General features: G+C 46.7%; 2 protein-coding genes, 1 non-coding gene and 1 pseudogene across 3 annotated transcripts; 1 reads left to right on the top strand and 3 right to left on the bottom strand.

Annotated features, from left to right (window-relative positions):
• Positions 1 to 804: 804 nt before the first annotated feature.
• Positions 805 to 4671, bottom strand: VAMP2 (vesicle associated membrane protein 2). Its single transcript, XM_074342248.1, has 5 exons — positions 4515 to 4671; positions 3885 to 4005; positions 3256 to 3414; positions 3109 to 3160; positions 805 to 2496 (listed from the first exon to the last, which is right to left on the bottom strand). Coding segments are annotated over exons 1-5 (351 nt in total). The 5' UTR covers positions 4517 to 4671; the 3' UTR covers positions 805 to 2479.
• Positions 4672 to 9864: 5193 nt separating this feature from the next.
• On the top strand, positions 9865 to 10065 carry LOC123619933 (NADH dehydrogenase [ubiquinone] 1 beta subcomplex subunit 1-like; annotated as a pseudogene).
• A 4468-nt stretch (positions 10066 to 14533) lies between these two features.
• On the bottom strand, positions 14534 to 18531 carry TMEM107 (transmembrane protein 107). The gene is made up of 5 exons (XM_010965950.3): positions 18281 to 18531; positions 18055 to 18122; positions 17852 to 17952; positions 17015 to 17111; positions 14534 to 16790 (listed from the first exon to the last, which is right to left on the bottom strand). The coding sequence occupies exons 1-5, from the start codon at positions 18365 to 18367 to the stop codon at positions 16721 to 16723; spliced, it is 423 nt and encodes a 140-aa protein (XP_010964252.1). The 5' UTR covers positions 18368 to 18531; the 3' UTR covers positions 14534 to 16720.
• On the bottom strand, positions 15977 to 16112 carry LOC123619938 (U8 small nucleolar RNA). Its single transcript, XR_006728643.1, has one exon. It is a non-coding gene; the product is annotated as a U8 small nucleolar RNA (small nucleolar RNA).
• Positions 18532 to 20418: the final 1887 nt, after the last annotated feature.

Below are 20418 nucleotides of genomic sequence, written 5' to 3'. Positions count from 1 at the left end.
CTGTTACAATTGCTGAGTCAATCTCCAGGGAAGGGGCCTGAAAATCCATTTTAAATAGAATTCATGGTAATTCTTCAGTGCTGACAAGTTTGGGAAACACTAAGTTTCTGATGTGCTGAATCCTCATGCTGCAGCCGAGAAAAGTGGGCCCTCTCGAGCTCAGTTAACACACCACCTAACTGTTGAAGCGCCTGCGAGCAGGGATGCTAGGGTGCCAAGTAAGGGGCAGTGGGGGCATCATGGAGCTGAAGATTAAGGGAGTTCAATGTGGGATCTAGAATCAACAGTTGGACAACACAGTGCAGGGGGTGGCAGGCCATCTATAAGCCAGCTCCACATCACACTCAGCTGGGTCTCTCTGAGCCATTTTGTTCAGTATTTATTAATCCCTTTTGGATGCTGGTACTATGCTAGACACAAAGGGGGAGAAATGTTTTACAGCTGTCCTACTTCGCCTAGGAGTAATGACCACGGGAGCAACTGCAGAGCACCTGCGAGTTAAATCAAGGGGTAGAAACGCGTCCGATAAACAGGAGGAGCATGCCCGCAGGGAAAGGGGGGAGAGCTGTGAAGCCCAGACCTCGGGGTGCACCAGGCTGAGACTCTAGGATCATGAACACTTCCTATTATCTACTACTGGTGCCCCATCGTGGCCACTTTGGGTATCACACTTTGCCCTGCCCAAGGTCAAGCCTCTTGGCAAAGCTTAGTCCATTCCAGATGTATCTTCTCAACCTTCCTGTTTAACCTGCAGATCCAATACCCTTCCCACTGGTTAAGGAAAGATCTTAGAAGAGACGCCACCTGGTTACTCATTACACATTTATTGTACATTTTCACAATCTGGATGCGCCACAGAATTGGGGGCATGGGGTGAGGGAAGGGGGGGCAGGGGACACTGGGATAATATGGGGGGGTCTAGAACACAGCACCCCCACCCCCAGCATCTCTCCCTACCCTTTCATACCACAGCTTAGATCTCCCCGTTCCCCCTCCACACAGAAACCTTGGGGGGGGGGGGAGAAAGAGTTCAAGGGGTCCCCTCCAGTGGCAAGTTAAGGGACTGCACCCTCAGACCCCTAAAATTGTGCCATTTTCAAAAAATGAGACCCTTCCTTTATCACTTCACCTAAGGAGGAGACAGCTCTCTCTGGGTTTGACCGCCCTGGAGAGGGGCAAGAATCCACATCTTCCAGCAAGTCCCATACACACATTGGCAGTGTCTAGTACCCCCGCCCTGAATTCAGAGGGGGCAGTCAGAGGAGCTGGGCAGTGATGGGGCAATACCCCCCAAATTAGGGAGGAGGGTTTTCAGTCTAACCTCCAGCAGGGGTGGGGCCAGAGATTCCAGGCAAGAATTAGGGGGATTTCTCTGCCCTGCCCAACTCCTCCCCAAGGCAGTGATGACCCCTCACACACTGGTAGCCACCTCTCCCAAAAGAGATCAGATTGTGGCCAACCCCTCGACTCTCCTGGTGGGAGGAGGAGGAGGCAGCAGATCAGGCAGATGGGAGGGAGGGAGACCCCATGGGAATGTCAACTGTGTGCCCCACGTGAAAACTGGGGAGCAGGAATGTGGGGAGAGGCTCCAAGTGGCAGAATTATTGGTCCATCATAACACACTGAACTCCAAGACACTTACACACCAGCTGGGGGGAGGGAAAGGAAGGACAAGAGGTTTGGAAAATGGGAGTAGGGGAAGCAAACTGGACTAGAGGGGCTAGGAGGGGGCAAATTTGGGGGGCCAGAATAGCCTGGCTCCCCAAAACCCCAGGCTCCCCACCATCTGCAAGTAATGTCATGCAAATGAAAGTGTGATACAAGGACCAACGGGGACTAACTCAGTAAAAAAGAAACAGACTGAAAGAAAGAACAGAAGAGTGATGAGAGAAAAAAAAAAAAGGGAAACCAAAAGGGATGTCAGTATGCAAATAAATGCTAATTAACATGCTGGAAGCTCCCAGAAGACCTTGGGATTCTTAGGACCAAGAGGAACCAGTCTCAGAGCCTCCCAATGATGCAAAGAAGATGCACCTAGGGAGCCCTGGACAGTTTTTTGTCTTTTTTGTAGGGGGTAGAGGTATGGGGAAGGCCAGGGTGGGAGGAATGATCAGCTAAATCCAAGGGAAGGAGGAGAGGAAGAGGGACTATTGCATAGCAGATGCAAATGAACGGATTTGGGGCTGGACAGGAAGAGAGGGAATGGGAAGAAGGAAAAGAGAAATGAGGTGACGGGATCTTTAGGAAGGGGTGTTAAGGACAACCGGAAAAATCTTCTAGTAATAAAACTACAAACAGACCAAATATATATAATATTATATATGTATAAATAACAGCTGGCTATTTACAAGGGGGCACACACACGACACACACACACGGATCCAGGGGAAGGGGGCTGGAAGATATGGCTGAGAGGTGAAGGAGCGGCTGGGGGTAGGGGGAGAGGCCCTTCTCTGGGCAGGGCAGGCTCCTCAGGGGTTTAAGAGCTGAAGTAAACTGTAGAAAGGAAAACAGAAGGAAGAAGAGGGAGAGGGGAGAAAGAGAAAGAGAGAAAGCAGTGTGTCAGGCCCGGCCCTGCTCCCACCTTCCCCACCTCCCAGGTGGCTGATGTCCCTTCCCCTCTTGGCTTCAGGTCCTCCATCTGTAAAGCAAGGAAGCTGGACAGGTCGGTTCCAAGATCTCTTCAACTCCACAGTATGGCCTTGGGGCCACAGACCCATAATCCTCTGGGCCTTTGAGATGACAGCTCTCAAACAATAGGGTGTTGGCTTCCTAACCATTTCTTCAAGCCCCTGGGTCTGTCCTGCTTTCCCACTCCCCATTCCAGGATTCCCAGACTGGGCTTTAGGCCCTAAGAGTCCTCAAGGGAGCAGTGGGGATCCAGTAGCTTTCCTATTTCCAAAAATCTTAACAGAAATTGCCCAGAACCAGGCAAATTGCAAGCTAAACAACATCAAGGTTTTGGGATCTAGGTGACTCAGAACTGCCACTGGCAGACATATTCGCTTTCTGCTGAATAGCAAAAACAAGATTAAGACCTTTTTAAGACCCAGATCCAAAGGGCAAACCTCTCCAAAAAAGGGCTCTAACCACTCCCACCCTACTCACCGATGATGATGATGAGGATGATGGCGCAAATCACTCCCAAGATGATCATCATCTGGGGGTGAGAGGAGAGGGTCAGTGAGACAAACCATGGTATACCCATTCACCAACCAGTCCTCCTACTGCCCTCCTGCCCGTCTCCACCCTTACCTTGAGGTTTTTCCACCAGTATTTACGCTTGAGCTTGGCTGCACTTGTTTCAAACTGGGAGGCCCCTGCCTGCAGTGCATCCGCACGGTCGTCCAGCTCCGACAGCTTCTGGTCCCGCTCCAGGACCTTGTCCACGTTCACCCTCATGATGTCCACCACCTGGGGGAGGAGCCCACAAGGCAGGGGAGTGTGCCAAGGCCCACCTTAAAGGACACTCCTCGACCATGACCCCACATATGGAATATGCACCCTGATGTGGCCTGGCTAACACGCCAAGGACAAACACAGAACATACCTAGTACGCGTAGGGACATGCAAGGAGCACACATCAGGGGCATGCTGGTAGCCAAACATCTCAGATAGCGTAGCAGCACCTTCTATTTACCAAGCCTCAAGCAGCCTGCCCGTCACCAGAGCACACCCACCCAGGCTGAAACACCCCAAGCTTGCAAGGCTGACTAACACCCCAGGGCCTTTCCAAGTGCAGGCTGAAGGGACAGGGAATGATATGATTTTGTCCCCAAACTCATTAGCGTAAACTGCTGTCACCCTCAACCCCAGATGGGCCCCGACACCGGCTACCAACCCTCAGGGTCCTTCTCACTGCCTTTCACATCCCCTACACTCACCTCATCCACCTGGGCCTGGGTCTGCTGCAGTCTCCTGTTACTGGTAAGGTTTGGAGGTGGCGCAGGGGGGCCTCCCTCCCCAGCCGGGGCGGCAGGGGGGGCGGTGGCAGCGGTAGCCGACCTGAGGGGCAGGGTCTGATTAAGACTCAGGGCCTGGAACCCTCGGCCCCGCAGCCAGGGCTCCGCCCATCCTCCTGTCCATCCATCCCTCCCTCCCTTTCTCCTTCCCGCGAGGAAGGCCACCTGATGGGAGCCCTGACCTCCGTCCCGGCCCGCAGGCGAGTTGCTGCGTGACCTTGAGTGAGGCCCCCTCCCACTCCGGGACTCAGTTTCCCCGCCCGTCAAATGAGGGCGACCTCACAGACAAGGTCCAGGTTGGACCCGAAATGACCGACAGCAGCGATGACAGGGGCGGGGCGGGTGGAAGCCAGGTCCATTCCCTCCCGAGGCCAGCGCCCGCGCGGCCAGCCCTGGACGCGCGGCTCTCCCGCCGCCCGCGCGCAGTCACGGGCGCCGGCCTGGCCGCGGGGCGCACGCGGCGGGGCGCAGAGCGCAAGGCGAACCCTGGGCCTTGCCCCGGCCCAAGGGCGGCGGCCAGAGCGGGCAAGTCGGCGCGGGCGACGGACTCACATGGCGGGGGTTGCGGGCGGAGGACTTGGCAGCGGCAGTGATGGCGGCAGCAGCGGCGGCTCGCGCTGACTCCGACTGGCGCTGGATGCCCGGGACGGGAAGATGGCGGCCGCACGTCACCCACATCCGGGCACTGCGGGCGGGGGCGGGGCGCCGCGGCCGACTAGTCGGCAGCCGAGCCGCGGGGGCGGGGCGCGCAGGGCGGGGATAGCGGCCCACCGAGCGGCGGGTTCCGCGCCGCGCCGCCCGCGAGCCCCAAACCTCACGATCACTGCTGCCCCACACCCACCGCCCGCCAACCGGGTCTGACCACAGCCCTCTCCGTCGCCCCCGCGCCTTCTCTTCTGCCCCTAAGGGTATCCCTCAGCCCCAAACATGTCCTCAGTAAAATCCATCAACTGGTCCGCACCCACCTAGCCCCAGGTTTCAGCCTGCCCCAGGCCCCAGTTGACCCGCCTTCAGCATTGGGAATGGGCAGGGGGTGGGAAATCAGAAGGACAAGTACAGGTCCCGGGGCTATGCGTATAGCCGGGACCCTGCTGCTGACATGGGTTGGTGGTAGTTTGTCCTCAACCCCTCGCCCCTCAGGTGGATGTCTCAAGGGAGGTCTGAGGCCCCTGGCTGCTGAGGTTAGAAAGAAAAGGAGTAGAAGCCGCCCCCTCCCCCCAGTCAAGTAACGGCGGTGTGGAAACTGCACCTCCTCACAGCTGGGGTTCAGACCAGGGGGTCCTTGACAGGCTAGGTCTGACTGAGGTGGGGCGAGCTTAGGACCCCAGGAGAAGCGCAGGGGACTGCCCTGTGGGGCTGATTCACATGGCTCCAGACAGGTCAAAACCTACCTAGCTCTGCCCTGGAGTTGGGTAAGCTCACAGCAGGAGGAGGACTCAGCCTCTGACCCGAGGCACAGGGCCTGGGCAAATGGACAGCAGTTTTGCTTATTTTGTTTCGGTTTTTCTTTGGGGGGAAGGACAGGTGGTAGGCAAGGGCGGCATCTGCAGTACCCAGGCACATTGGGCGGATTGGCCTCATAGGTGTGACCTTGGACAGCTCCTGTCCTGTTTCTGGACCCAACATATATTACATGTTTAGGTACTACATGTGTATTTGTTAAGTGGCTTGATCTGTGACATGGTAGGAGATTATCCACGGCCCCTTCCATCCCTGACTGGTCCTCTAAACAGACACAGCAGCAGACACATCCACCCCACTAATTCCCAGTAGGACTGGCCTCACAGGAAGACGATAGGAACAAGTGAGCTACCTGTCCAGTGGGGTGGGTCAAGACAAGCCTCAAGAGTGAAGAAGGAGGCATCTTAGGAAAGGCCTGGTGGCTCTGGGGCAGGAGTGCTCACCGCATCCCTGAAAGAGGGGCAGAGGAGGCTGTTGGCTTTGGTCTCCTAGACAAACAGGAGCTGGCTTCTTCCTTCCCCCACCCAGGCTTCCCAGGGCCTCCGGGTGTGACAGCCTCCCCCATGCAGCACCCCACCCCCTCCCAGCAGAAGCCAGGGAATGGCTCTGTCACCAGAGGTGTTGTTTCCCAGCTGTCTGGGGGAGGTGAGTGAACAGGGAGTGTGTGTTGGATGTGGGGACTCAGCAGATGTAAGATAGGATCACTAAGCTCCCTCCCCCAACTAGGAGCAGCCACTTCCCTGGTCCTTTTGCATTGACACAGAATGTCTGGGTGGCTCAGCCTCTGTGAAAAGGAAGAAAAGAACAACTTCCCTGATGGTCTCAGATGATGCTGTAGGGGGGCTAGCTCTTGCTTTTTGGCCCTGAGACGACTGTGCTTTTTAGCCAGAGAACAAAGATGCCAGATTCCAAGCTTTCAAGTTCAAAAGTCCCAGTGTCTGGGTCTAAGACAGGTAAGGCTGGAAAGAGGTACAAATGGGCAGAGCTCCCCACCCCCACCCCGCCCCACCACCCTATACACTACCAGGGAAGAAGCTATTGGAGGACCAGACAAGATGTTAGGCAGGGATTTAGGAGTGATCCTCATTCCTCCATGGCCAAGTCTGGGGGATGTGGAAGGGACAGAACCCAGAATAAATTAGGGGAGGCAAGGCCATGGAGTGTGGCTTGGAAAGCTGGCACATTGCTACTGCTCTCAGATTCTGGAGGCAGCAGGAGCAGAAAAGAAATGAGAGCACATATGATCCATGGAGGTGGGAAACCCAGGAGGATTTATCACCAATAGAGGACTCTCACGGAGCAGTCCTCCCCAGCCGCCCCACCTATGCTATGGTGCTAAGGAACTCCTCAAATTTGGATCAATAGTGGAGGCAGGAGAAGGGGTGGGTGGGGAAACAGAGTTCACCTGGAAATGACTAAGAGAATGTTTTCTGCAAGCAGGTAATCGTAGAAAATAGAGATAAACTGAACTAAAGAAAAGTAATATATTTGCATAACTGAGATCCTGGCTTCTATATTTACCAGCTTCTGGGGTTGACAGCTGAATCTCTGGGCCCCACCCCCAAGGTTCATTCAAAAGATGTGGGAGGGGACTCAAGTTCACTTCTAACAAGCACCTCCAGTGATTCTGATGTAAGGACGTGGAGAAAACCCAAAGGTTTTCTCTTACTGTTTTTTCTTCTTTTAACAACTGACTTAGAAGTTGCTGTGGAAAGGGGCTGGGTCATTGCCACACTGACACATGAACTTGCTCCATCCACATGAGTCACACCTGACCAAACTAGTAATTAATTTCAGAGAGCTTGTGTGTCCTTCAACACAGCATGTAAAGAAGAGGCCTTCTAATTAGGAGCAGAAGCATGCCTCTGGGAATGCTGCCTGGAATGGGGACCATGGGGCTAGCTCCACCATCATCGCATCAGCTATTCAAACCCTGTGATGTCTGGCTTTGCCTTCTAATCTGGAAGGCTCCAGGGGCTGCCTGCCAAGCCCTGGGCTCCTGGAGGGAAGAGAGACTACCAGGTACCTACTGTATACAAGGTGCTTTACCTGAGCTCAGTGTCTTAATTACACAAATAATATGACTGTATTCTCCTCAAAAAACATTAAAACTTTCAACATAAATCTGAGGTTCCCTTGGACACTCTCCAATTCATTTATCTTTTTGTTTTACTTTCTGAAAGTTTTCTTGTATTCTCCTTTTTGGGAAAAAAACATTTTTTGTTATATATATTTACCTATTTTTTTCTACTATTCTTTATCCTTAAATAAAGATGGATGTTGATTTTTTTTTTAATTTCCAAAATGCAGTATCTTCTCTCATCTCCCTGAGGATAATAATTATATATATTTTTAAAATTCAGTATTACATTTTAAACTAGGTATTAGGGAACCACCAAAATTCAAAAGGTAGAAGAGAATGTACAGCAAACTCTTGTTCTGAGTCACCCAGGAGCCCTGCTCCACACAGCTGCTGTCTCCAGTCTTGCAAATCTTCCTGAACGACTGGACTGGTGCAGAGACCGATATAGACATGGAAACTTTTTTTTCTCTTTAAAACTACAAATGCTAACAGACTATATGCATTGAGTTTCCCTTGCCATTTTTTTAAACTTTCCAATTAAAGATTGTTTTTCCTCCTTGTGCTTAATATCTGTTTCTTCCAGATTTCTATGATGGCCTTTCTTTCTTTTTTAATATATGGGAGGAGCCTCTCTTTCATTTTGGAGGCTTTCTTTGAATGCTGGTTGTTGACTCTCTATTAATATTTAATAGGTTAATAGGGAGCCACCAAGAGATTAAGTGAAAGCTGTGTGTGTGTGTGTGTGTGTGTGTGAGAGAGAGAGAGAGAGAGCATTCATTGACTGTTGGCTTTGCTGTAGGACAGTGGAAGCCTTTTCCTGCAGACTCCCAAATGTTGACAGGTTGCAGGCTTTCTCCAAGGCCCTTCAGTTTTTTGAAAAAAATATCCTCTATTCCATATCCCTGCCCTGCGTGTGTGTGTGCTGGGGGGGGGGATCTAGAGCAGAGTGGGGGTTTCTTTTTCTAGCTTTAAGCCTCACCTCTGCTGCACCTTGGGTCCCCAAGTCCAAAGCCTCCCAAAAATGGGCGTGCGGAGGGGTGGTGTATGTGACTCAGGTGTGAGAGGGGAGGGAGCCCCGGGGGTCTCAACACTTTGAACACAGGCTCTCGGCCACCCTGTGTTCAGCCAGGCTCTGACCTGGGGTCTGGGGACCTCTAGGATCTTCGGGCATGGTATCCTGCTCGGTCTGTCACCACCCTTAGGCCATCGTCCAGCCTCCAAAGCCTTGTTGAAATCTTTTTCTCCACGGCTGTTTTCTCTCCTGGTCTTTACGTCCTTGTAGATATATGCTTCTGTGACTCCTCTTCTGTTATTCAGTTAAGTTTTGCACAGCAGAGAAGACAAATGCTCCATGTTTAACCAGAAATCTCACCAGTTTATTTAACTAGTTCCTCAAGGACTAGCTTTTAGCTGTTTCCAATGTTGTTGCTGTTATAACGTTGTTATAAATACCTCCCGTGACAATCCTATGAGGTAGGTACCATCTTGATTTTACATTGGGGAAACCTAGGCTCAAAGAAATACCCTGATGGGTTTTTCTCTTTTTAACTGGTTAGTCTTTTTTTCTTTTTCATATATAGAATGATGTCTCATTAAAAAATTTTTTTTGTATAAAACATAGTATACATACATAAAGTGATAACATTCAATCCATGTCATTCTCCCTGCTCAAGTACCAAGCACAGTGCAGAAACCAGGCAGGCAAATGAATAATGAATGATGGTGAACCACTGTCTCAGCAAGAAGTGTTTTAAAGGAGAACCCAGCATAGCAGGCAAATGGATTGCTACTGGTGGACTCCTAGGCACCTGTTTGGGGAGGAAGGGTTTGGGCTGGTGAAGCCCTGATCACTTGCTACCAGTGTGGCCAGGGAGCCAGCCCCTGTCACTGCAGCAGGGCAGGCCCAGGCCTCAGGCCCCTGGGAAGCAGAGAAGTGTGGGCATGGGTGGTAGGGGAACCTCACTGGGGCCCAGTGTGAGCAGGACAAATGTAGGCAGATGGGTCTCCTGGGACCGGGAGCCTGGGAGACTCTTGGCCCCATGCCCTCACTCTGCAGCCTTCCATTCATTAGAAATTCACTGGGGTAAACAAGCCCCGCTATTAAATGCTTTCTGAATTGAGTCAGCTGATCTGGCCTGACAACCAGAGGTCTTGGGTTCTGGTCCCAGCTGTCCCTGTCTGCACAATGTCCTCAGGCAAATGGCTTTCTCCTTGGGCCTCATTTTCCTTACTTGTTAAATGAGGCCTCTTTCACTCTCCAATACCAGGCACCATGCTGGCACCAGGAGCTATGATCATACACAGGAAAAGAGATCATTAAAACATGGGGTGGTTGCCACTGCCCCTGGTCGTGGGGTCATTGTTGGCTCTGAGGCCACAGCATTCATGATGAGCTTATTTCAAATTGTGTGTGACCACTGGGTATATATACTTGTCCCTGTGGGATTTGTCTTTGGATGTTAGCTAGAAGAAAGAATGATGAAAAGCTAACTGCCTTCCAGAACAAGTCTCTTATTTAAAAGGGAACTGAGGCCCAATGAAGAAGTCACTTGGAAGTAAAGGCTGTGACTGAATTACAGGATGTTCACATTTTTTAAATTATCAGAGAAATAAAAACATACTCATTATTTAAAAACAACAAAAAACACAGTGTGTTTGCCAATAATACCCCAAGAAAGCTAGAGGGGAAAAAAAGCACCCATCATGATCTTTGATGGACCTGGAGGTCAAGACGCTTGCCGACACAGCTCAGACTTCAGCCAGAAAGGAGACTGTGAGGCTCACATGACTGGAATGTAGCTGGAAACAGCAGGGTCCAGGCACTCACATGATGTCATCAGTTACCTGTTTCTGATTCCAGCTCTGCTTGCCTTTGACTTTGCTTCATTACCAAACAGGGATGAAAAGCAGCTGCAGGCTCACTTTCTTTTAAAATATAGGGGGTTTTGTTTGTTTGTTTTTAATGAATGTGGCAAAATTTCAAAAGAGCATATAGATAAAGATTCTCTCCCACCTGATTTCCCAGCCACCCAACTTTTGCCCATCAACCACCAGTCCTCCCAATACGGTTCGTCTCCTTCCAGAGATGTTCTGTGCACATACACAGCTTTCTACATTTTTTTTTTACAGAAATAGAAGAAAACTATATGGACTCTTCTGCAATTTGCTTTTGTCATTAAGTATCTTGGAGACTGTTCCACACCCGTGTATAAAGTTTGCTTTTGTCCTGGCTGCTTGGTATTACTCTGTAATGTAATTTAACCAACCCTCTGTTGAGAGACATTTAAGTTGTTTCCAGTCTTTTGCAAATACAAGCAAAGCTGCAAAGAATAATCTACACATTCCCCGTCCACCTGTGTGCAAATATGTAGGGCTAATTCCTAGACGTGAAAGTCCTAGATGAAAAGGGGATGGGTCTTTGTGATTTTGATTGATTTTGATTTTGATGGAATATTGCCAAGTTGCTCTCAGGTGGATGTGTTACCAATTTTTACTCCCACCCACAAGCAAGTGGTCATTACAAATGTAAGTTAAATATGATTTGCATTTCTCTTATGGTGAGTGAACTAGGCATCTCTTCATATATTTGAGAGTCCGTTATATTTCCTTTTTTGGCAAATGTCTATAATTTTTCATACATTTTTATTGGATTATTGATTTTTCTTACAGATTTGTAGGACATTTTTATGTATCAAAATTAGCTCTTTCTCTGCAATATGAGTGATAAATATTTTCCCTAGATTATCATTTATCTTTTAACTTTTGCTTATTTTTCTAACCTTTGCTTATTTTTTTAACCATGCATACTTTTAACATTGTAAATGTATATTTAAATACCAGTCTTTTGTGACTTCTACGTTTTGTTTTCATACTTATGTCTTCCCCACTCCAAACTATTTACTTCTGTGATATTCTTATAAAATTGCACAACCTCAGTCTAATCATGAGAAATCATTAGACAAAACCAAATTGAGGGACATTCTGCAAAATAACTTATCAGTACTCCACAAATGCGTCAAGATAATGAAAGGGAAAAAAGAAAAAAAAGACCGAGGGATGGTCTCAGATTGGAAAAGCTAAGGAGATGTGACAACTAAATGCAAGGTGAAATCCTGGATTAGGTCCTGAATCAGAAAAAGGGTATTAATGCGAAAACTGGAAAAATTCAAATAAGATTGACCTGTAGACTAGTTAACAGTATTGTATCAACACTAACTTCCTGGTTTCCATAATTATACCAAGGCTGTGTAAAACATTTGGAGAAGCGGGGTGAAGGGTAGACAGGAAATATGCATTATTTTTGCAAATTTTCTGTGATCTAAAATTATTCCAAAGTATGGAGATTCCTCAAAAGACTTAAAATAGACTTACCATATGATACAGCAATCCCACTCCTGGGCATATACCCAGAGGGAATCTCAATTCAAAAAGATACATACACCCCAATGTTCATAACAGTATTATTTACAATAGTCGAGACATGGAAACAATCTAAATGTCCATTGACAGATGACTGGATAAAGAAGGTGTGGTATATTTATACAATGAAATACTACTCAGCCATAAAAAAGAATAAAATAATGCCATTTGCAGCAACATGGATGGGCCTAGAGACCGTCATTCTAAGTAAAGTAAGCCAGAAAGAGAAAGAAAAATACCATATGGTATAACTTATATGTGGCATCTAAGAAAAAGACAAACTAATTTACAAAACAGAAACAGACTTATAGACATAGAAAACAAACCAGGGAGGGGAATGGGGTGGGAAGGGATAAACTGGGAGTCTGAGATTTGCAGATACTAATTTATATAAAATAGATAAACAAGTTCATACTGTATAGTACAGGGGACTATATTCAACATCTTGTAGTAACTTACGGTGAAAAAGAATGTGAAAACAAATATATGTATGTTCGTGTATGACTGAGGCATTATGCTGTACACCAGAAATTAATACAACATTGTAAACTGACTATACTTCAATAAAACATACATATATAAATAAAATAAAATAAAATAATTCCAAATAAGAAAGTTAGAAATGTCAAGATTTCTTTAAGTACTTTTATGGGTTTTTTTTTTAATACTGTAATCTTTGATTTATCAGTAATACTGGCATAAGGTATTGATCCATATTTTTCCCCAAATGGTTACTCAGTTGTTCTAATAACTTTTACTGACTAATCCCTTTTCCCCACTGATTTTTTATTTTAAAATTATCTATTTTTTAAATTATAAAAAATACATAACATAAAATTTACCATCTTAACCGTTTTTAATTAAAGTGTACAATTCAGTAGTGCTAAGTACATTCATCTTGTTGTGCAACCAGTCTCCAGAATTCTTTTCATCTTCCAAAACTGAACTCATATAAGTAGCATCAAGCAGTATTTGTCTTTTCCTGACTGGCTTATGCTGATTAACAAGCTACTAATTTCACAATAAAATGAAAACCTATTTTTGATGCTAGTTGGCAAAGCCTCTAGTGTTTACTAAGAGATAGATAGTCGAAGTGCTTGTAGTAGAGACTTCTGGAGTGTGGATGAAGGACGTGAGGCACAGAGAGGTTAAGTGACCTGTTGCCAATCACACAGCCAAGAAGGAGAGGCTGCACCTTAAACCAAGGACTGCTTCCACAGCTTGCTGTGGTCTTTGCCCTGGGCTGGGGCTCATATAAGAGAGTCCAGACATGGAAACTAACAGCATCTCGGTGGTGTTTGAAGATGGGAGGTGGGGGAAGTCACCCAAGGAATAGTGACCATCAATGTTTAAGGGACAAGCCAAGGAGACAACTGTGGAGCAGACTGGCGCTCTGTGAAGTTCATTAAAAAGCCCCCACTCCTGGGCTCTCCTTGTGCCTGGAGTGTACTGACAAATTAATCCCCACTCCCCACTGTAGGACCCTTCACAAACCTGCATTTCTGTAAGATAAAAACATCTTCTCTTGGGGGAGGGTTCAGTGGCAGAGTGCATGCCTAGCATGCGCAAGGTCCTGGGTTCAATTCCCAGTACCTATGTTTAAACACACACACACACACACACACACACACACACACACACACACACACACACACACACACACACACATATACACACACACCCCTAAAATTACCTACCCCTCCATTAAAAAAGTATCTTCTCTTCAGGAGTATTTACCCTAACAAAACTAAACTGCCCCAAGAAAGAGCCCACCTCACAATACCCTAGAGTAGTTAATCCTATTATTCAGAGTAGCCCTGACAGATCTTACAACTAGTCAGGTATCTCAGTCAGGCACCTGTGCACGAATTAATCACACAGCCCCCTACCCATTGTGTTCACAGCCCCTTCCGCCCAATAAAAGACCCTACACGTTCACCCTGGCACTCACACAGGCACTTCTGGTCTGTGTGGCCCACTGTTGCCTGTAACAGCATCTCTATTAAACTTTCTTTGTTCTTTAATCCTTTGGTAAATTCTTTTACCGCCTGTGCAACACCGGCCAGCCTTGCGTCCCACAACAACCTGGTAATACATCCTCAGTGACTGGCAGGCTGTGGGTTCTCAATCAAAACTCATTAGACGAAATTTAAGACGGAGAAGCCAGAACAGCGGGAGGTAAGCCAGGGGAAGACAAGGGAGAACATATTTCAAATATGGTCACCATATTATATGCTGAGAAGAGGTCAAGCTCAAGTCTGAGAAGTAACTTCTAGATTTAGGAACAAGAAAGTCATCGGTGATGAGCAGTTTCTTGGGACTGTAGGAGCAGGAAAGTTCTGGTAAATATTTAACAACCAACTTTCCCCCAACAAAGTATGCATTTATGTACATACGTAAATTTATTATAAGGGGAAGGGAGGGTATAGCTCAGTGGTAGAGCATGTGCTTAGCATGCAGAGGTCCTCGGTTCAATCCCCAGTACCTCCACTAAAAAGATAAATAAATAAATTTAAAATAAATAAATAAACCTAATACCCCCAAAAAAGCTTAATTAAAAAAATAAGTTTGTACATATTTTACTGATAAAAGGATGTGTAACACAGAATTTACAAATAAAATAAACAGTATTCTTTATTGTAAATTCTACTCTTATATCCATGATTTCATAAATGGAGTTGTAGCCTAAGTTCCAATATGAAGGTTGGTTGATATTTTTATTTACATTTTCAAGTAACACAAAAATAAAACACTGAAGATACGTTGAAACTTCACAGATTTTTCAATTACTTGGGTGACTTCTTTGCTGAATCTGGTAAGTTTTCAAATTTTGGGAGAGTATTCCCTCAATTTTTTGTGCTATTCACAATGTAACAGTCACAGACATGACACTTAAAAGTTTAACCTGCATTATTAACATTTTCTCCATCACTTTCTTAAGTGGAGACAATCAACAAAACCTGATATGTAGAATTTGCCAATTTTTGTGGTGTAGATACTCCCACTCAGGCCAATTTCAAACTATTGACTTGATGTCACTAAGTAAATTGGGAAGAGATACACAGTAGTACATAATTTTATAGTATTTCCACCATACAGATACAATAAATGTAGACGACATAAAAACATATAATAGTAAATTTAGAAAATAACCAGGACGTAAAGAGTTTTGAGTATTTATTCTCTCTGTTTAAAAATGTATTTAATTGCAAGATTACATGGTTTAATTTTTGATAATTGTATTTAACAACCAGTCCACAATGTTTTTGAAAAACAATCAGTTTTCACAAGTTAATAGAGCACATCACTGGGTGTGGTGAAAGCCAGATTGCAGTGGAATGTGACTTTCCTTATCAAGCCTGTAACCATAGCCCGTATTGTCCACCTTTCTTGCCTCGGGAACAATCTGCTCCCCTACCTCTCTGCTGAAGCCACACTCCAGGACCTCACTCAAACTGATCTTGTAGGAGCAATACTCCTGCCACATTTAGCAAATGAATCCTTACTCCACAGCATCTGTAAGTCTTCTTTGTAGCATGTATCACAATTTGCTATTAAATTACTCTGGGAGTACCATAAATTGCTTCGTGTCTGTCTCCATGAACCATGATATCTGTGATGGTGGGGGCAGAGTTATGGGTCATATTCACTAAGTACCTACTACAGTGCTTTGCATATAGTATATGCTCAGTAAGCACTCACTGAATGAATACTCAAAACGAAAGGCTGTCGGAAGAGACAGAACGTTATCTGCGTGGAGGAATGACCTGAGGAGCACAATCAGAAAGCACCTCCTTGGAAGCCTTTTGCTTAGTTAGAATAGCCAGGGGGGTGAAAATTATTCACAGAACCTTCTCTAGAAAACAATCCTGAAAACATTCTTCCTGTAACAAAGTAGAACATAAGCATCGCTAGCTACTATATACAAAATAGTAACAATTTTTCCTAAATGCTCACACAAAGCCCACCTCTCCTACGTACCACGGAACAACTGTCATAACAAAACACTGTCTGTCAAAAACGTAAATAAGAATAATGATCGCCAGTTAGAATCAGAAGGGAGCAATCAGGGTGTTGCAAGTCCTGATCACGCAGAGCCGTTAATCACGAATCATGCGAGCTCCAATCATCATATTCTATTCTGCCCTCCAAACGGAGGAACAGGTAAGGATTATCCTACCTGACGATAACATGCTTATCTGCGGCAGTCAATACTCTGGGGAAAAGACCCCACTATTAGTAAGGGTGAGTAATAACGCAGCAAACTACAAGGTACTTAGGTTCTTCCATTTCTGTTGTTACACTAATTTGCAGATTGTTAAAGTCTGTTTTTCCACTTGACTGCCAAAAAAGGATAAGTGAACTCCTCCCAGAATGCTCCACTCACGAACTGGGTGCCCTAACATACACGCACCAAATTATTTACATGTCTCCGCCCACGCTCTTCCGCCAGACCGCTACCGTAATAACTAAAATAAAAGCGATACCTATTATCTTACAGTCTGTAAGGCTGAAAAACTGATTTCCGCTTCTCTAGTACTTTGGTCACCCCAATTCTCCCCTGAAATTTTTTTAAATCTTGATCTTATCCTAAAATATATTTCATTAAAAAGAACTACAAACAAAACGCAGATAATTTCAGACTCGAGAGATAATTACCCAAACACCAACAATGACATTCTCCACCAAATGGAGATTTAGGGGGAGAGCTGAAGCCCGTGGTTTCCTTCTTCCAGAAACGGTGAGTCGTTCTTCGCTCCTCCAGCCTTTATTCCTACTTCTGGCCATGAAAGTATCAGAAAGGTTTCTTTTTCAGCCCAAAGACGTTGATGAATAATGCTATTTCAGTGACAGCTGGGAGGGCACTGCGGAAGGTAGGTGGTCGGTTTAGGGCCCCTTCCAATAAAAATAATCAAATTCCCAAACTAGAGATCCCACCCCAAAAGTGTAGGAGGGGAACACTTCAAAAGACTACAAGATGTTGAGTGGATCAGATATCTCATAAATGGAGTAAGGGCTGGGTAGGGGAAATCTTCAGATTAAGAGTAAATCTTCCTTCCCTATCCCCAAACATTGGGAGATACCATACCTGCAGAAGACAAAAATGTACCAGTATGTGGTGCACTCCCAACGCTCAAATATGAAAAAGGATAGGGACACAGATGCACTACAGTGAGCCCCAATGGCTTGGGAACGCACCAGGGTCAAGGAAAGCCTTTGGATCAACAGGTTGTTAGTGATGGCCCACAAAAAGCTAGGGTGGGCTGGCATCTGCATTCAGGTTCACCTCCTGGAGAGCAGAGCACCTCTTGCTCCCTTTATCACATTGCAAAGGCCAGAGCCAGCAGCCCTGACTTCTGAATTTTAGGACAACCATGTGAGTAGAGGACAGGGTTGAGCCTGCACAGCTCGGACCCCAAGCTATCCCCACTGCATATCTAGCCTGGACCCTTCAGGTGAGGTAGTAGGCCCCCCATCTACTCCAGGCACAGAGAAATGCTCACAGTGACATTATACACTCTGCAGAATCACTCTCCAGCACCCTGGTCCTCCTCATCCAAAATTCAGATATTGAGAGCCTTCCCTGATCCACCTTCGTTTCTTTTGAGTTCCCATAGTGCTTCATATTTTTACACATCCTATGAACATTGAATTATAGATGTCTATGTGTCTGCCTCTTCCTCAAGGTAGAAAACTGTGTTTTACTCCCATTTTGAGATCACCATTGCCTGGTGCATAGCAGGAGCTTAACGAATGACCAAAGATTGTATTAAATCTTCCACATTGCCTAAGATCTCTCAACTGGAGGAATTCTGTTTGCCTACTAGGGCAAAAACCACTGTACCAGAAAGGCCTAGTTAGATGGCTGGAGGGAGCTGTGATGGAAATGGGCCGTGCAGGAAAGGTGCGCAAGTAGAAAGGATACAGATGAGGCTCTGGGTGCTGTTGAACATGGACACTCCCGAGAAGAAACCGGCCAGCTCCACTGCAAAGAGGCCCAAAGTGACAGAGAGTGCTGCTACCAACCTGCAAAAAGGAAGGGGGATGGCTCAGGCCTTCTGATCTTTTTCTAAGATCCCTTCACTCCCACTGCTGCTTAATTCTGACCACCACACCCCGAGTGCTCACTGAATGTCCTGCTTTTCATACTCCTCGGGAGTGAACGTGAGAGGCAGGCAGGCCTGGATGTTGCTGTCCTGGGGAGTAGGGCAGAGAGGAAGAAAAGTTCAAAGAGGTCGGGTGGCAAAGGATGGGAGGAAGCGACCGGGTAAGGGCCCGGGGGAAAGGGTTGGGTGGGGCTGGGACCACCCCAAGGTGGGAATGGGGACGAGATGAGAGGGGCCATAGGCCTTACCCGGGACCAGAATAACGTGATGACGACCACCAGATGCGCCAGGAGCGTCAAGAAACGAGAGGGCACGAGCCCCGAAATCCGGCCCATGGCCCCCAGGGGCAGGGGTACAGCCTGGAGCAGAGGCCGTGGTCTCCGGGGCTGGAAGCTCAGGGAAGGCCACTCCTCAAATCTCTCAGTTTAGCAGAGAAAATTCGATGTACGCCTCCTTCCCGCTAGTGCAGGCGCCACCCAGTTGCCTTGGTAACCGCGTAAGCGGGAGCTACGACGGGAATCTCTGAAAATCTCGCGAGAGCAGTAAATTCTCGAGCCGCGGCGGGCCTCCTGCGGAGGGCAGGTACCGGGTCCTGTCCAGGTGCCGATCGCTTTCTGCCAGCCGCCTCCTCAAGCGCAGCAGAGCTGTCGGCACCAGAGAGTGTGCGGTGGGGCGCCCCGCACCGCCTAGTCAAGTACAGTAGACCTCACTGCTTCTTTCCCATGAGATGACCCTTAAAATGAGTGATACTGCTGACATCTAAAGTACAATGAGTGGTGGGCTTCCCTTGCAAATCGACATGGAAATTGCAAGCATGGAAACATTCTTAGCACATAGACAAGATTCAAGGACTAAAGAGCTTTTTATGCTTTTCTCTCGGCCTGTAATTTACATGCCCTTTCTCCTAGGAATAGAGAGCCCAAGCCTTCAGAGCCAAGCTCCCCCGGATAGTTTATCAAGTCTGACTCTCCTAGAGTGAAAGTGATGAAAGCCCAGGATCTGTTTGTTTGTTTGTTTGTTTGTTTGTTTTGCAAGATTCTCCAAGGTCCCTGGAACAAATAAAGTGAAGAGAAGGAGTCAGCTGTGTGAAGATGTGGGGAAAGAGCATTCCAGGCAGAGGCACAACAAGGGCAAAGTTCCTTAGGTGGGAACAAGCGCCTTGTGTTTGTTGAACAGAAAAGGAGCTAGTGTGTCTGAAGCCTAGTAGTGGAAGAGGAAGAAGACATTAGGGTGAAGTGGGATGAGTAGACAGGCCTTGCCGCCAAGGTGGGGAGGGGAGGAGGACAGGCTCAAATTTGTATTCCAAAAGATGACTTGGGTTACAACATGGAGAATGGATTTTTAAGAAGATTTTAAGCAGTAGGTTTGTGAAGAAGCCATAGATTTATCCAGGAAGGAAAGAATGAGATTGGACAAGGTGGAGTCAAGGAGATGGAGTGAAGTGGAAAGAATCTAGAGATCGTTAGAAAATAAGGAAATCTGAACACGGGACTGTGGGTGGGTGAGGAAAAGGGAGGGATCAAAGCTGGCTTTGATTTTGGGCTCCAATAGCTGGAAGTTTGGGGCATTGTGCTCATAATAGTCTTCCTGCCTAGGGGACCTATAGATAGTAAAAACTGGTAGTCAACGTCCACACTGTGAATTAGGAAACAGCAGGCATTTAGGTCTGTCCTGTCACTTTCCGTGACCTTGGTTCACAGAAGCCTGCTCTACAGAGGCATCTCTCAAAAGCAAGTTTTGGGGCCACCCTGTGGCCATAGGAAGTACTGCCGGTGACCAGGTTTAAAAACAAAGAATGTGCTCTAATCAATTCATTGTTTACCATGAGTTACAGGTCATACAGGAAAGACTGGATAAATGTGCGATTTTTTACCCCCATTATTTATCAGAATAAAGGTTCCCTAGCATCCTCCCAAAGTGACTAATTAGGTTTTTTTAGTTGTTAGGTTTTAGCATATTTTGTGTGTTTCAGTCTATTGCAGCTGTTATTCTTTTTGATTCTCATATTGTCTCACTTTTGGATTCGTGCTGTCCAACAGGACTTTCCATGATGATAGAAATATTTCATATTGTCTCTGTCCTGTATGGTAGCCAGCTAGCTCCTTGTGACTCCTGAACACTTGAAATGTGGCTATTGGGACTAATGAACTGAATTTTAAAATTTTAACTTAATTTGAATAGCCCCTTAATGAATAGCCATCCTAGTGTCTACCATATGGAGCAAGGCACCTCTGGACAGAATAGTTTATTGGCTTCCTAATATTTGGAAGTTGGTGGGGTGAATGGAGCAGATTTAAACCCCAGAGAGCACTCTAGGTAGTACTCAGGGTAATGACACTGGACTAATCCTACTTCTCACTTGCCTCAGCATGGCCACTTACTGGGA

This window comes from Camelus bactrianus, chromosome 16 (genome assembly GCF_048773025.1).
Source record: "Camelus bactrianus isolate YW-2024 breed Bactrian camel chromosome 16, ASM4877302v1, whole genome shotgun sequence".
Taxonomy (NCBI): Eukaryota; Metazoa; Chordata; class Mammalia; order Artiodactyla; family Camelidae; genus Camelus; species Camelus bactrianus.
This window is presented reverse-complemented; position numbering and strand designations above follow the sequence as displayed.

Bases quoted from the DNA above. Each gene is read 5' to 3' on its own strand.
- VAMP2 (XM_074342248.1), bottom strand. The intron at 3,415-3,884 runs GTGAGTGTAGGG...CTCCTCCCCCAG, and splicing joins CCCAGGCCCAGGTGGATGAG to GTGGTGGACATCATGAGGGT. The intron at 3,161-3,255 runs GTAAGGGTGGAG...TCTCACCCCCAG, and splicing joins ACTGGTGGAAAAACCTCAAG to ATGATGATCATCTTGGGAGT.
- TMEM107 (XM_010965950.3), bottom strand. From the start codon at position 18,367: ATGGGCCGGATTTCGGGGCTCGTGCCCTCTCGTTTCTTGACGCTCCTG. The intron at 18,123-18,280 runs GTAAGGCCTATG...CCTACTCCCCAG, and splicing joins TCACGTTATTCTGGTCCCGG to GACAGCAACATCCAGGCCTG. The intron at 16,791-17,014 runs GTATGGTATCTC...TACCTTCCGCAG, and splicing joins TACATTTTTGTCTTCTGCAG to TGCCCTCCCAGCTGTCACTG.